Genomic DNA, 15,772 nt, shown 5'->3' with positions numbered 1-15,772 from the left:
TTTCCTGCCTAGGCAGGGGGTTGGACTCAATGATCTGTTGAGGTCCTTTCCAACCCTAGCATCTGTGAATCTACCTTCCCCTTGCTTTTGAAGAAACCAGCCCGGCCACTCTCCATCCTAGGGAATGAGATCAGGCGGGATGCACACAGGGGAGAAGACGCACCTTTTCTAGGGGGGAGAGGGCTCAGAAGAGTCACCACGTGGTGGAAGGACAGGAGGCTGCTGGCTCTGTGTGGGGGAGGCAGAGCCCTCTCACACATACTGACCGTTCAAGACATCATACATTTTTTTTTCTTTTCTTTTTTTTTTTAAAGAGACTAAAACAAGAGTCAACGGCTACGAACTGTGAACACAAAAAGTTTAGGATGGCAACGACAGCAGAAGGCATGAGTCCGTGTTCTGTGGCCAGGAGGCCCCACCACGGCAGGTGGGGCACAGAGGGGAGGGGAGTGTGCCAGATGGCTGAGGGTGGCGGCTCAGAGTCCCACCAAAAATTCACAAAAATAAAAACATTACAAAAATTAAAATAATAATAATAATAAGTAAGTCGGGTTTGTCAGCTTCCTCCCTGCACGGTCTCTGCATCCTCGCTGTGCCTCGGCAAAGGCTGCCTCCCCAAGCTGCTCCTTTCCACACCGAGTAGGAGGCTCTTTTCTGTGGCCCCCAAGTTCATCCGACTTCCCAGGACCATTCTGGACCTAAGCCACCCAGGGCACAGCCCCCAAACACAAGAATATTCAATGTAATAAAATATAGATGAGGAAGCTGAAAGGGAAAATCCCAAAAAACAAAGCAGGAGTGGAGTCTTCTGGTGTCACCAGTGGTGTCCGAGAGTGAGGAAAGGCACGAAGCCCACGCACGCTGGGTGCTGCACGCGCTAGGGCCGCATCACGGCCGGATGGATAACAGAGCCAGGATGCAGTCTGAAGCAGCAGAGGAGGATGCTAAAGGCTCACCCTCAAGTCTTGGGATTACAAAAGCTGAGAACTACAAAACTAAATACAAAGGGAGAACAGAGAGAGCGTGCGAGTGAGTGATCCACTATCTGGTGTGAGACCCTTGCGCTCCCCTTGTCTTGCCATGGGATTTGATTCACTTCTTCCCTCATGGAGCGAGCACACTGGTGGGGAGCGCCAGCAGCTGCCCCCAGGGCCCTCAGCTCTCTAGTGCTCTTGCATTGGTGGGTAGCTGAGGCTGCTCCTCAGACCTTGTAGTAGATGTTGGCTGGGCTCTGGGGGGGCATCTCCTGGACGATGTAGACGGGGTGCCCATAGTCCCCGCTCACCTTCTCGTAGTGAGGGCAGTAGTTGTTTTCTGTAGTCCGTAAGGGGATGATGATATCGCTGGGTTCTGAGCCTGCGTTACCGCTGCACTTTGGGCTGGCCAAGGTACTGAGTGACAAAGCCGCTGCCCGCTGCTGGGTGTGCTTCCGGTGCCGCTTGCGAATCTTGATCAGGAGGACAACGAGGAAGATGATGATGAGGATGAAGATAACACAGCCAGCACCGATGGCAGCAAATACTGCTACCTTGGAGCTGAAGAATCCATCACTGGGACCTTGAGTTTCCTTGCCATCCTGGTTAACAGAACCTGGGATGAGGGAAGGGGGAAAGAAAAATAGTTGTTAAATTAATTTTGTGGAGCTCAAATCCCATCATCCCATGGGCTCAGGGGACTGACAGGTCTCCCTTCAAAGTGCATGTTCCCCCATTGAAGAAGGAAAACCAGCATGCAGAGGGCAAGGGGTTCTCCAGCTCCTCTGGCAGCATTGGGGAAAGGAGGTTCTGTCCTAGGGATTATGGCTCGAGGATCAATGTAGGGGCCTGGTATCCATACCACTCCCAAGTTCTGACACACCAAGCAGCTGGCAACCCCTGCAAGGGTCCCCTTCTGCAGCATCTGCATCCTCACTGCCTCAAGCTGGTTGTCAGCTTGCTTTGGATGGGCTGGGCTGCTAAAATGGTATGGGCAGCAATCTGATTAGTGGGAGCATCTGAGCCACCAACTCCAGATAGTAGACAAACAGATACTCTGCCGGTATACCTACATACTCTTGCTGAGGTGTCTACACTGTCCCACCCACCCCTTTGCATATGCTGGACTCCCCACACCAATGATCCCATACCCCTTTGGCCCCTTTCAGTATGGCAACATCTGGGAGGAATCCTGGACACTCACAAACAAGATCCCACAGCTCATCCTCTCCTCACCCCAATTTTGTGCTTTATCCTCTCACAGCCCCTGATTGGACTGGAGACAGAAAACTGTTCCTATCCAGTCTATAATCAGAACAAACCCCAGGGGTCCCTGCTCCCCCTCTGCATATTCGAGTGCTCTAATGGAAGTGGGTTGTGAAGCCTGTGCAGACCTGCTATATCCTGTTACTGACCCCCCACCTCTCTCTGACCCCAGGCCAAGGCTGCCCCAGGCCCCTGAAGGGAGACTGTTTGGCCTGTCTGTATCAGAGGTGGAGAAATGGAGCAGCTTTTCCCCACTTCATCTGATTTTGCTTCTCCCTCTCAGCAGGGTCAGGAACTCAGGAAACCACTTTCAAAGAGCTCTCACATAGGTTCAGCTTAAACATCCCAGCAATCTCCATCTCCCAAGCCCTCTATTCTGCTTCAGTAAACAGAAGAAAAACAAAGAGGGCAGAAAAGCCACACTCCTCCTCCTAGGATACTGCCAAAGGCACTGAGGAACTGAACAGGGCTCTGGGAGCTTCTGTCCACAGTCCAGTTCCAGAAGTTGAGCAGTGACTTCAGGAAATGGAGGGTGAGTGATCCCTGGCTGGTGAAGTTTGCAGGAGGCTCTTACAGAGACCCAACAAATACTGGATCCAAGTCCCTGACTTTAAAGCAGGGTCCCTTGAAAGCTTTGCCAAAAGAGTGAGACTCCCTTCTGTTCTATCCATAGCAGATCTAATACAACACCCCTCTGGCTCCGTGAACATAGTTATTCTAGAGTTAGTCCCCCACTTCCCTAGCTTGCTCTGAACAATTACCTGGCTTCCCAGGTTCTTCTATCACAGGGACCTTGTTGCGTGGACTCTGTGTGACAACTTTCATCGTGTTGTCCGATTCCTTGCTGGGCCGACTGGTTGTCAGCTGCTCTGGGATCACAGCATTCGGATCTGTGAAAGGGAAGGAGAAGCTGGATGAGAAATCTAAGTCTGGACCCTGAATTAAAACGTTGAGGGCAGCCACTCTTTTCCCAGCACTTACTGCTCTGAACTGCACCTTCCCCCTGGCACTGAGGACCCTTGCCCAACACTGTTTGCAAAAGTGCTGCAGCACTATGTGCTCCCCACAGCTGTGGGGCAGCACCCAGCATTTGCACAAGTGTGCTGGAGTTGTGATCAGCACTGCACCTGCATTGGCAGGGAGAGGGACAGGCGGCAGATGGGTGCTGTGACACTGGCCCATCTCCCTACCCCATCAGGGCACCTTTTTAATATGCTCCCTGATTATCATGCTCCCCAGCTCCAGAGTGCCATGCGTAAGGCTGCCCAGCCAGAGAAAGACAGGGAGAACCCAAATGACACAAGGCCTCTCTCTCCTTCCAATGAGCAGGGGCTGAGAGCCTGACCCAGAACCTTGCCTTTTCTCCTCTCCTACCAACAAGCTAGGAGCCAGGTACAGGTCCCAATTTCAATATGTATTCACAACAATTCCCTCTAATTAGAGGATGTGTGATGGTTATGAGGTTAAGCCCTATATTTGACATAGTCATTCGGAGTCCCTGTGGTTTCCTCCACATAACCCCGCATGCAGGGAATGCTTCCCTGAATTAATCAGTAAGGCCACTACCGTTTCCTCCACAAGCCTCGCCTCTAATGCAACACCTGCTGACAACTGCTGAACTGCACATTGAGGAAAGAGATCTGATTTAAAACTACGATAATTCAGAGCCCCATCAGGACCACGGCCTACATGTCACTAACCCGTGTGACCACATGATCCTATCTCTTCCCTCCTCACTTGTTATTCAAGAGTTGATCTTCTCTTAAATTACTGGGCAAGCTCAGAGACAACAACTCTGTCTTCTGTTGTGTGTAGTACAATGGGGCTCCGATCCTGACTGGGGTTATTTAGTACTACTGCAATATGGATTAGAAAATGGTGCCCTGTGAACAGGCAGGAGGGAGGCTTCCCATGCTGCTGCTTCCTCACTACATTACACGCTTGAAGGGAAGACTCCCGGCCCAACTGTGTTTTCTGAGAGCAAGCACTCAGCCTGGTTTGTTTTTAATGGAAGATACTAGCGGTACAGCTGCAAGCATTGCTCCTGAACTCAGCCTGCAAGCCCTCTCCTCCTGGGGTGCAACTGCAAGCCAATAGATGTCCTGCAAATTCCCAGCTTCCAGAAGCTAGCCCAGTTATACAAATTCTGAGGGTCAGCAAATGGATGCTGAGGGAAACAGCACAGAGCTCTTTGGGAAGAGACAGAACATGGGAGGGTGCATAGAGCAGAGAGTGAGATTTTCATGAGCTGCTGCCAGAAATGGAGGCTTTTCATTTGAAGTGCAGCCTGCAGCCAGCTTCATTTCACATATCCTACATTTGAACAGCATGCTGCAAGACATAACAATAGTAGAAAGCACAACCCCTGTCCTGAGGAGCTTAGACTGTGGAGAATGGCAGACAAAGCTAGGGGAATGCCAGGCAATGGGAGGAAGAAGCACAGAGCTGAAATCAGATTGTAGGGCTGCTGTGATGACATGGGGAATGCCAAGGCAGCTCTGGCATTTAATGCCACTGATTTTGAGTAGCATTCACTCTAAAGATTAGCATTTGAGGGACCATGACTAAAAGGCAAGGTTTGATGGAGGACAGGGAGGTTGTGCAGCCTCAGCATAGGAGGCAGAACTGGAGTAGGCACAAAGACACTTCTTTTACAGGGAAATGGGATCAATGGAGTGCAGGTTCTGAACAGAAAGCCAGCAGGAGATGACCAATGACAATCACAGGTGAGAGCTGAGCTGTGCACACAAGAACAAGGCAACTGCACTCAATGGGGAGGCAGTAGTAAAAGCATGAGAACTGTGGATATCACAGGCAACATTTGTGTAATATTCCACCGTAGGTCAAAGGCTCATGTGCTTTTGCACTACATTACTGAATGTCCAGTCTCCGTGAGGAGTGACCCTCATGTCAGTGACAAGGGTTGCATGCTTCAGAGGCAGCCTTCCTGCTTCAAGCTTGTTACCTGAATGGCTCTAGCTAGGAGGAATTTCAACATTGCTCTTGGATTGGTAGATAGGAAATCCTGCTCTGCCTGCAAAAGTCATGGATGTTGGATAAGAAATGTCTCCATTAGCAGTAATGCTTGGATAAATAAATAAAAAGCAAAGCACAAGTAGTTTGAATCCTAAAGGAATAAGAAAGAAAAAGCCAAAATCTTCCTACTGGAAAACGCAACAAATTCAGTGTCAACCAGTGAGGGGAAGCTGCTGGGCCTCAGTGCTCTGGAACTGTACTTTAAGGTCTCAGCACAACTTGGACAGCTCCATCAGACATATAGTCTTATAATGTTTCCACGTGGGCTCTAGGAGCAATTGCTCAAAGCCGGATAGTTTTGGCTGCCATCTTGCAGCCAGGAAAGGAGCTAACATGTGCCCTTCCACCCCCAGCCTAGTCTAGCTGTGAAGTGCAGCACACTTGTGAGTTTCGTGCAAAAAGGAACCAGTTGTGGTTACTACTGGGAGAATACATCAGACCCAACGTCCATTACCCTGAGCACATTTGCTTTTCATTGACCAACAATGCAAGGTGTTCCCTATGGCAGTGTGGAAATGTCACAGAACAGGAAGGCAACTACAAGGGCACAATGAGATGGCTTACTTGGGGCCAGTCCTATTCAGCAAGTGCTTGGTCTGTTAAACGTCAGTGGAGACTGGTGTACAGGCAAGCTGGCTTCACCCCAGCTGCCTGGTGGCAGTTGTACCCCCCCCTCACCCTTCTTTCCTGGCCCTCTATTCTGTTTGCACACTCTAAAGCGACCATCGTAAAGGCAGGGGAAGACACCAACACACTTCCTCTGCTCTTCAGCTGTGACTCTGCAAACAAGCAGACCAAATTCAGGTGTGGGACATGCCCAAATGTTAGAAACCAACAGCAGCCTCAGAGATGAGCACTTTCTGTCACCGTATCCTCAGGTCTGGGAAGTGTGACATGTGCAGAAGGGGAAAGCAGCCACCCCACAAGAGTGACTGAAATGGCAACATCAAAGCCAAGTCCTCTCCTCAAAGGAGCGTTAACATCACAGGCAACAGAACCATAGCAACCAGAAACAGAACAAAACCCATGGACCTAACAAGTCTTCTGCTACCCTTACCAGTCTACTGCTGTTCACCTCCACCTATGTTTCAATTGAGTGTGTGAGCTCTCTGAGACAGAGGATGGTAGCTGTGATCAGGAGCTGACTTTATGAGTGGGATGGGGTGGAAGCGATGAGAAGCCACATGGAAAGAGTATGGCAACACTGCAAGTCTGGAGCATTTCAGTACTGGGAAAAGAAGCATTTTCTCTTTGGTGGTTGTTCAGGAAGTTCCTCCTTTGCTCCAGTACTGGGCCTGAGGAAATTTCTAGCAAGGGCAGCTAAGGGAATGCGAAGGGAATTGCATATTTCAGGGCTGCCCTGCTATTCCTCTAGTTTACTATAAATATTGGCCCCAACAGAGCAAAACAAACTAATAAAAAGCAGCCACCCTGAGCTCGGCAGCTAGGGAGGTGGCTGAAGTCCAGCCTGCAGCAGCCCTGGAGGCCAGAACTCCACAGCCTGGGGACAGGAAACTTTAGGAGAGCTCTGCCCATCAGAAAAAATTACCTGGCAGTGTACAATTAAAAGAGTAAGACAGGTTATGGCTGCACTACAGCTCCAAGCTCTAGGGACATTTCCAAAGGAAGCATCAGATGTCATGAAGAATTCAGCACCTAGGCCTTGTTCCCACAGCTGCCCCCTTCCCGAGCAGGAGCCATGACCGCTCACAGAATCCCAGAGTGCACTGGGAAAGGTCAGGGAAAGTCAAAGGCTGGCACCTCCTGGAATGGGGTTGCAGCTCCAGAAGTGCCATTTGCTCGAAGCAGTAATTACATCATTTCCAGAGTATCACAGCACAGAAGGTGAACTTTGTTTGTACAAATGGAGAAACGACTCCCCCACCCGTCTCACAGGAGGGGTACAGGAGGACCACAAAATGACAGACTGACAGCATCTGCAGAGCAAGAAGGGGGCTGCTCAAAGGAGAGCTAATTGAGAGCAGGGCTCTGAGAGGAACAGCCTATGATGAGGGTCCCCAATACATGCATTTTGTTGTAAAATACAATGTACAGTTCATTTTGTGAATGCTCCAGGATGTGGAATCCCTTGTGTGGACAGGTGCAGTGTTACTATTAACTCAGGGAGGGGTGAAGGTACCTTAAAGTCAGAGGCCTGAACTTCCAAGGTTTGGGCTATATCTGCTGTCTGTAGCACATGGATGCCTGGAGGAGGCCCTGCATAAAACTACAGCTCGAGTGCAGTATTTACCCCAGGCAACCTGGTTTATAGGATCTGTAATCCCCAGTGCCTGCAAGGAGTTCCTTTTATGCAACATGGGAGTGTTTCTTAGACTACTGACAAGCTGCCTACGTCTCTTCCAAGAAGTCTCTGGTTCATGTTATTATGGGGGGGAAGCACCTGATCCTGAGCTCTCCCATTGTACTTGGCCTTGGTGAGGCCGCAGCTGGAGTACTGCGTCCAGTTTTGGGCTCCACAATTCAAAAAGGATGCGGAGAAGTTTGAAAGAGTCCAGAGAAGAGCTATGTGCATGATCAGAGGTCAGGATAACAGATCTTATGATGAGAGGCTGAGAGCCATGGGACTCTTCAGCCTGGAAAAGCACAGGCTCAGGGGTGATCTGGTGGCCACCTATAAGTTTATTAGGGGTGGTCACCAGGATCTAGGGGAATGTCTGTTCACCAGAGCGCCCCAAGGGATGACAAGATCAAATGGTCACAAGCTCCTCTGCAACCATTTCAGGCTGGACATAAGGAAGAACTTCTTTACTGTCCAAGCCCCCAAGGTTTGGAATAGATTGCTGCCAGAAGTGGTTCAAGCACCTACTTTGAATGCCTTCAAGACACTTTTGGATGTTTATCTTATTGGGATTCTATGATCCCTGCTGACTTCCCGCCCCTGGACAGGGGGCTGGACTTGATGATCCTCCGGGATCCCTTCCAGCCTGAATGTCTATGAAATTTAAATCTATGAAATTTATAAGCAGGAGGGTAAAGAGAAGGAGGAAGTCTTTTGGATTTTCTCGTAGAAAGTTCTGCACCTATTTCAAATTGGAAGTATTCAGACTTGAGTATAGTGTCTGCTTCACAGACTGGACATTTTGCCAAGAATAGTTCAGATCAGCACTGGTCACAGATCTGCAGCTATTCCTAGGGTGACTGGCAGTACAAATCCAGGCTTGTTCAACAAGCAGTGGGCAAGAGGGCATCCTCTGATGTACTGCATGGAGGAGGGCCGAGGACTCAGCTGGGCCCAACTGCAGACCATGGAAGCTTCAATCATCTCCACAGTCCACTGATCTCATAGGCACAGCTAGTTTCTGGCCCAGTCCTCAAACCAAGTTGGGGATAAATAGATGCATTCAGCATTATGAGAACAAGGTGCAATGAGAACAGGGGCTCTGGAAAGGCCCCTGCCACGGGATCCATGTAGCCTAGCTATTAGGCATTAGTCCCCCCTTCCTCTCCCCTTCCCTTCTTCCTCACTCCTTTCTCTGTCTCTCCCTCCCCCCTGCCACCTTCTGGTTTTTGCTGGGGCATGGCAGGGCTTCCCTGCCGGACTCCACCCGATGCCAAACGGTAACTGGTAAGCTATAACCGGTCATCATTGAGCTGATCAGTTAAGCCAGGGGTTTTCAAACTTTTTGGATCAGTGTACCCCCCACAGCTGGATGCAGAGTGGGTGGGGAGGGAAGGGAGGATGCAGCCGAATGCAGTGGCAGCAGACACCATATATGAGCTTCCCCCACCCCCTGCGCCCACCCAAGCACGCACCACCTGTGCAGCAGCATGGGATGGTGCGTGGCAGTGCTCTGTCTCCACCCACCCATGCATACCCCCTAGGGCCTTCTCAAGTACCCCTGGGGGTACTCATGTCCCCAGTTGACAACCCCTGAGTTAAACAATTAATCATTTAATCATTCATATTCCTACTGGAGCCTGCAGTGGGAAGAAGGGGCTTTTATACAAAATTGTTCAGACACCAACAGAGCATCAGCACCAAAGTTAATACTGAGGCAGTTTGACGATAAGTTCAAACTCAGTGTAACTTTGTTTGTCAAGATGGTCCCATTGTGGGAAAGCTTAAAATGGATGCTTAATAATTTGGTGGGGGCGGGGGGGGAGAAGAGGAAATCACTCCTCCTTGGGGGCCTGACTGGCCAATCCCATGAATGCTTCAGAATCCTAAACTATGACTGGGTGTTAATCTCACATGGTTTAAGCCTCTTCCAGATCCAAATGGCATTTAAATCATTTGAGGAAGAAGCATGATCACAGCTGGAAGAAAGGGGACTTCATAGAACTGCCCTCTTTGAGCATATCTGAAGCAAAGCTTGGGGCACCCAGCAGCTACACCACCACAGATTGTGTTTTACAGCACCTTATGAGCTATGTGTGTGCAAGGACCTCAGTATTTATTATAAAAATCAATCAAGTTAATGACCTTGAACGAAGACAGCAAATTAGCACCTCCCCCCCAAAGCATCACAACTGAGACAGAACTCAGCGGAAAGACAAAGCCTTCCTTCCTGCCAGCTCAGTTCCTAAACGAGACTCCTTTGTGAGCTTTGGCCCTGCTCTCACAATAGCACTCTGTCAAGCTCCCATAGAGGACTGAACAGTGCACTTCAGCAGAGTTGGATTTTAAAGAGGCTGTGTAACCATAGCACATTTGGATGCTGATTTGATAGCCGATGGGGGAACTCCGCTAAGCATTGAGTGACTCACCCTGCCCTACTTTCATGACAATCTTCATGGACCGTGTCTGGCAGACCCCGCCTTCTCTGTTCTCCAGGCCATCCAGAGTCCCATTGGAAGTGGCTGCAGGAAAAAAGAAATGACTGTTAACAAGCAGTTGTGAAACATGGAAGGGTCTTCAAGAAGGCAAAAGGGGGTCCCCCTAGAAAAGCCTTGGGAGGTAGCCCAAGCTTCCCTTTAAGAGTGGTTTAGTTACTGGGATCTGTTTGGTATTGAGCCAGTCTATAGGAATGGGGAGCAATTTAAAGATGATGTTTTATGTAGCACCAAGTGTGTGGAGGCCTATGTGGTGGTTTCTTTGTATGTCTTCAGGGGAGGGATGCAGTGCTGCGGACCTCCATTCTGTGGTTCCTCACTTCTGAATACCTATTTAGGAGCATCTCAAGGAAAACCAGAAGGCTTCTAATATTCCTATCACAGAATCTTGCTTAGAAGCATTGTTGAGTAACAGAAGGACTTTTAACAGAAAAGAACTTCATAAATTATCAGGTAAACCTCCTCCAGGACCCAGTTAGGTTATGGGATAGTATTATGTGGGCCCCACAAAGAGTGCTTCCATTTCTTCCCTGGGGTGCATGTTTTTCCCCATGTTCTCACACCCCTGCCCACTCATAGTCTGAGGTCAGGATATCAGTGGCCTTCCCCATTCTGCAGCCCTGAGCACATGGTAAATGTTGTTCAATACACTGCACTCTGGTCTTCTCCAGTCTTCCCCAAATCCTGACTGCTCCACCCCCCCCAATTCTATTCACTTATAAACCTCCAGCCCATTAAAATGGTTACCCTGATGCTTGAACTGGTTGCTGAGCTGCTAATTAGATTGTACTCCAAAGGAAAGAGAGAGGCAGAGCCTGACAAAGGCCAAAGCTCCCACTCCACAGCCATGGCACAATGGGGATAAAAGCTGTAGAGAGGCAGCCGGGGCACCGGAGGAGAGGAATGCTCTGGAGGCTGAACTTTCCAAGCCATAAAACTGAGAGATTCTCTCCACCCTTTTGTCTCCCCTTAATAGGGAGCTTGTTAACCTCATGAGGACAAAACATGAAATGTTCTTTTCACCAACCTGTCGCCCTCCCCCTCTTTGGACTGGTTAATGACTTTCTGAGCAGCCTAGGGCACTAGCCTAGTACTTAAGGGACTGCTTCTACTCAGAAAAGCCATGGCAGTTGATGGATGGACCACAGCCTTCTCACAGATGGGAGGGAGGCCTGTGGACTTCTTGCCACATTACTCCAATTCCTCCAAAGAGATGCAGCTGAAACAGTAACTGAGTTCAGATGTTGAAATGTGTGTTGCTTTGTCCAGAAGCTGACTGACTCGCTCTGCTCCTTCTAGTACGGCTGAAGGAGACCACTGTACCATCTCTGCAGCATTATTCCAAGCACATGCAGCAGACAAAGGGCACAGCAGGGGGTGTATGCACACCCTTATAATGCACCATGGCGTGCAGTACTGTACTGGCCTCAGCTTTGCATTCCAAAGACCAAAGCCTGACAGCCCTAGGAATGCTTATCTGAGGGTCACAGGTTGTGCCACTAAGCTGCTAGGCCGTCCTGTTTAGGGAAGGGGGTGGGGGACAAGCTACTGTGGAAAAATGCTCACATGTGTATGGCACTGCACTTTGATGCAGGAGAACCAGCTTCAGTCCCTGACTCCAACACAGCTTTCCTGTGTGACCTTGGGCAAATCATTTAAACCTTTTGTAAAACGGGGACAGAAACTTCCCAAAGCATTTGTATATTGTATAGTGCGAGGAGGCCACAATTGCAGTTCGTCCCTCCAGGAACTGCCATAGCACAAAATAAGGAAAGCATCAGGAGCTGTATTTATGAGCAAGAACAAAATGATGCTGGTTATGTTTTGCTCTGCATTGCATGCAAGATGTAAGTCATAGTGCAGGAAGGAATTACTTCCTGCAATACAACACTGTTGCCAAGGAAAGTCACAGGGAGAGTGGATGCTTCCCAGCACACAGCAATGCAGAAGCCACTGTAAAAAGACCATATTTGGGAAGGTAAAAATGCATCCCCCACTCCCAAATGCTTCATCTCCAAGTCAACGGAAGCAAGAAATTCTAATCCCCCCGCTCCTTGGAGCATACGATAGGAACACTTATGCATGTGCAGCACATTATACATATATAATTACACAGTGTGCCTCAGTAAAGAATGTAAACTCAGAGCCCCAGTGGGTTTGAATGGCTGTAATTGCAGGGCAGAAGTCAGTTAAACTCACTTTGGGGGCGAGGGAGGGGAGAAAGGGGGTGAGGGGAGTGCTCAGTTTTTAGTCCTGGTCCTGTGGGAGCGTTGCAAGCCATGCATCTCCTGCTGTTACTGAGCAGAAAACAACACAGCAACATGTCTGTGAGCCCTCTCCCATGACTGGGGATAGCTCTGACGAACCCGCCTGCTCCGTAGCCAGGACTGGGGGGTCGTATGCGGTTAGGAGATTGGTTAGACTGTATACATGCCTAACAAGCACCACGTAATTACGGAGGGAGACAAACAGCTATGTCTTTCTGAATTTAATGTGATGCCCCAGGATAATCTTGACCTCCCAGGAGTGGTGTGCCGTGGGTGGGACGTACTCTCCTAGACAGAATCCTTTTGACTTGGTTCTTCCCACCTTTGCCTTTCCATCCCTCTGGCAGACAGAGCTGGGGGCACTTTCTGACTAAAACCAGTGAGATTACCACTAGTTACAACTATGGTTATGGGACCAAACAGGCAGTCAAAAGCCAGACTAATCTAATTGTATCTGGAAACTCCACCCTGCTTGAAGGGTCTATCTGTCTCCTCACTTCTGACCTCTCCACTCCACATAGATCCCAGCTCCTGAAGCTATGAAGGGTTAATCCTTCCATGCACAGCACCAACATTGTCTTGGCTACTCTTTGGATACAGTGCCAAATCAGTCACAGAACCCTCTTCTTCTGGGTGCACCTTTTGAAGAGCTTCAGAAGTGCATGAGAACCCCATCAGAAGGGAGAACTGCAGGCAGAGGATCTACTTGCTTTTTGGACTCAACACTTCTTCAAAAACCTAAATATTCCAGCAGAAGATGTCCCATCAGCAAAAGACAAATCGCTATCCACCCAGCCCCAGAGCAGTTAATTTAAGTTCTGCACAAAACATCAGTCAGAGGTGAATTTGCAACCTACATTTCAGGGCTCTATTCTTGGTTCAGACAGTCAGCAGTACTGCAATGAAAGCTTCACCATGTACTTTTTTTGGTGGGGCGGGGGGGAAGTGGAAGGAACAGTGGAGTAGGTAAGAGAAGGCAGCCCAAACCCCTCGCTCACAGAGCAGGAGCTTACCTTATTTGGTTAGCTATAGAGCACTACTACAGTAAAAAGCAAAACTGCTTTCAGAAGTACGAATGCTCAGGAGAACCTGCTCACGTGGGGAGAGACCCAGCAATGTAGGACAGGGTTTGCAGTAAGGAATGCTGAAGCCTCGTGAATAACCTTCTGGAGACAATGATGTGTAAAATGGAATTTGGCCAGGGCAGCAGAGCTAACTTCTATCCCCTACTCACCAAAGAGGAGTTTCATGTTACCTGCAAAGCCCCATCCCTTCCATTACTCTGTAGCACAACCAGTCAAGTCTTATATTAAGGGGAAGAGACAAGAAGTGACAGATGGCTGACTGGAACAAAGCCATCACACAACAAGAGAATCTTTACTGTTATGAACCTAATTTGTTTCTGTTAGATAGGTATGGGGAGGGGCAGTGTTTCTTTCCTAATAATGATCTTATACAAATGGACAGGGTTGTTTAACTGTGGTGCCTTGAGGAAGGGACTGGCTCCTAAACCTACTGAAATTTGCTGATGCTCTGAAGTTGGCAATCTATTACCCTATGGCTGGCCTACGCAGACAAGTTAACTGGGATTAAAGTAGGGTGTGAATTCAAAGTGCAAGAGCTCTATTGCTGGAAACCTTCACATGTATACAAGCCCTTTGTATGAAATGACTACAAATGGTTGTAGTGATCAAAGTTAGCCAGCCACAGGATGACTTCATGGCCCTCCCATGGCAGCAGTTTCACAGGCCAGTTTTTACAGACTTCACTGAGTGAAGTCGTATTTCCTTACATGTCTACAGTTCGCAGACCATTAGTTTTAAAAGCACTGTCAACAACTGGATGGGAAGAGAGCAGGGGAAATTTCCCCTTTGAGAACCGTGTCAATCATTCCCAGCTCTCAGTCTGGCCATGAACCCATTCCCTTCACAGATGTGTCTTCAAGAGACAATTCCACTCAGAACAAGCAGCAGCTCTGGAGTGAGAAGAGAAATGGGGTCCTGTTCATCCTCCTATCCACCTTCATGTAAATTCAAACCAAGTCCTTGATCTTCAAATTTTCTAAAGTATCACTATTGCCATTTTAGCCCCAGCTGCACATTTACTCTTATTCTCATGCTGAATTATTGTCTTGTCTCACTGACTATGCTGCCATTTGGGTTATGGCTATTAGAAGATATAACCCACAGGCAGTAGCATGCTCTATTCCACTCAGGTGCAACACAAGCTCCAATAAGGCACATGGCATCAGGAAGACGAGCAGATCCACAATAAGTCCCCTGTACCACCTTGGTCTCAGTGAGCTGCGGGGAGTCAGTCATTTGTTCTCAGAAACAGAAGTATTTGGTCTCCTTGTAATCATCTGAACCGCAAAGCCCAAGCTGCCCCTCGATTGTGGGAAGACAGGATAATTACTGATGTTTAAAGGACTGGTGGGTATTGGACAAAGCCGGTGGCACCTCCTCCAACTCCACACAACTTAAGGATTGAAAGGTGCACCCCCCAGGGCCCCAATCTGTTTCCTGCCTGGAGGCACCTGCTCCAGAAGGAAAAAGAAGATGGCAATGCCAGAGAGCACAGTTCTAAAGCAGTTTCATGTACAAAGACCACCACGCACATCCCTGACATTACAAGAATCCCATGCAAGGAGATCAAGCACGGACTACAGGCTATCTGGATATGGCAGCTGGTCCTACTTTGATGGACATATTACAAGATATTAATCTTGTAAATCAAAAATCAAAAAAAACATTCTTCCTTAACAGCATAATACTTTTGAACAGCCCTGGCATGATGAACGTTCCCACCACCCCTTTCTACCGTAACAGTGGTAGTGCCCAAACTCAAATCAGAACAGCCTATCTACTCTGAAGTTGATGGTGAATTAGTACCACACACTGCCATACTTTCTGCTCCAGCTGGCAGAGTTCCATAATTAGCAACGGCAAAGTCTGATCAAGCCAAGCCTGGCAGGACCTCACCCTTTGAGCATTGTCTGATAGCCTTATCAATTCCCTAGGAATTTATTCTTTCATCTGAAGGACTAGGAGAGTAGAAGCATCTTCTATTGAAACCCACTATGCTTGAGGTCAAGGGGAGTCCCGCACTAGGCCTTGAGAGCTGTTGGAGACTTCCATATTAATGGAATGTAAAACCTCAGACCTGGAAAGGAAACTAGAAACTCAATGCTGTTGCCTACAGAACTGCTAATCTATTTAGTAGAAATACCTGGCTAATACAGAATTGTGAGTAGAGTAGGGGTTCATTGACAGAGCTTGCATATGTCCCCTGAGCAGAGAAATAGCTAAACCCTACCATTTGATTCATGCTGGGGGTATTAATGTACTGATTGGCGGCAAGGAGGATCCAAATGCTCAATATTTTCCCTCTCTTTTGGCTTCTAACAGCCGGAAAGGGCCCTGTGCAGGCCCTTTC

At 48.7% G+C, this 15,772-nt stretch overlaps 1 protein-coding gene across 1 annotated transcript in view; it reads right to left on the bottom strand.

The window, feature by feature from the left end:
- Nucleotides 1-6: 6 nt before the first annotated feature.
- The window catches only part of EFNB1 (ephrin B1), a 47,420-nt gene continuing 31,654 nt past the window's right edge, over nucleotides 7-15,772 (bottom strand). The window contains exons 3-5 of the mRNA XM_006020495.2: nucleotides 10,005-10,097; nucleotides 3,002-3,130; nucleotides 7-1,590 (exon numbers count right to left, since the gene is read on the bottom strand). Of these exons, the coding sequence (XP_006020557.1) occupies nucleotides 1,202-1,590; nucleotides 3,002-3,130; nucleotides 10,005-10,097 (611 nt within the window). The 3' untranslated portion in view covers nucleotides 7-1,201. The remainder of the gene's footprint in view (nucleotides 1,591-3,001; nucleotides 3,131-10,004; nucleotides 10,098-15,772) is intronic.

The sequence above is a fragment of the Alligator sinensis genome, unplaced genomic scaffold (genome assembly GCF_000455745.1).
Source record: "Alligator sinensis unplaced genomic scaffold, ASM45574v1 scaffold809_1, whole genome shotgun sequence".
NCBI classification, from domain to species: Eukaryota; Metazoa; Chordata; order Crocodylia; family Alligatoridae; genus Alligator; species Alligator sinensis.
The sequence above is the reverse complement of the archived record's forward strand: the minus strand, read 5'-3'. Positions and strand labels throughout refer to the sequence as shown.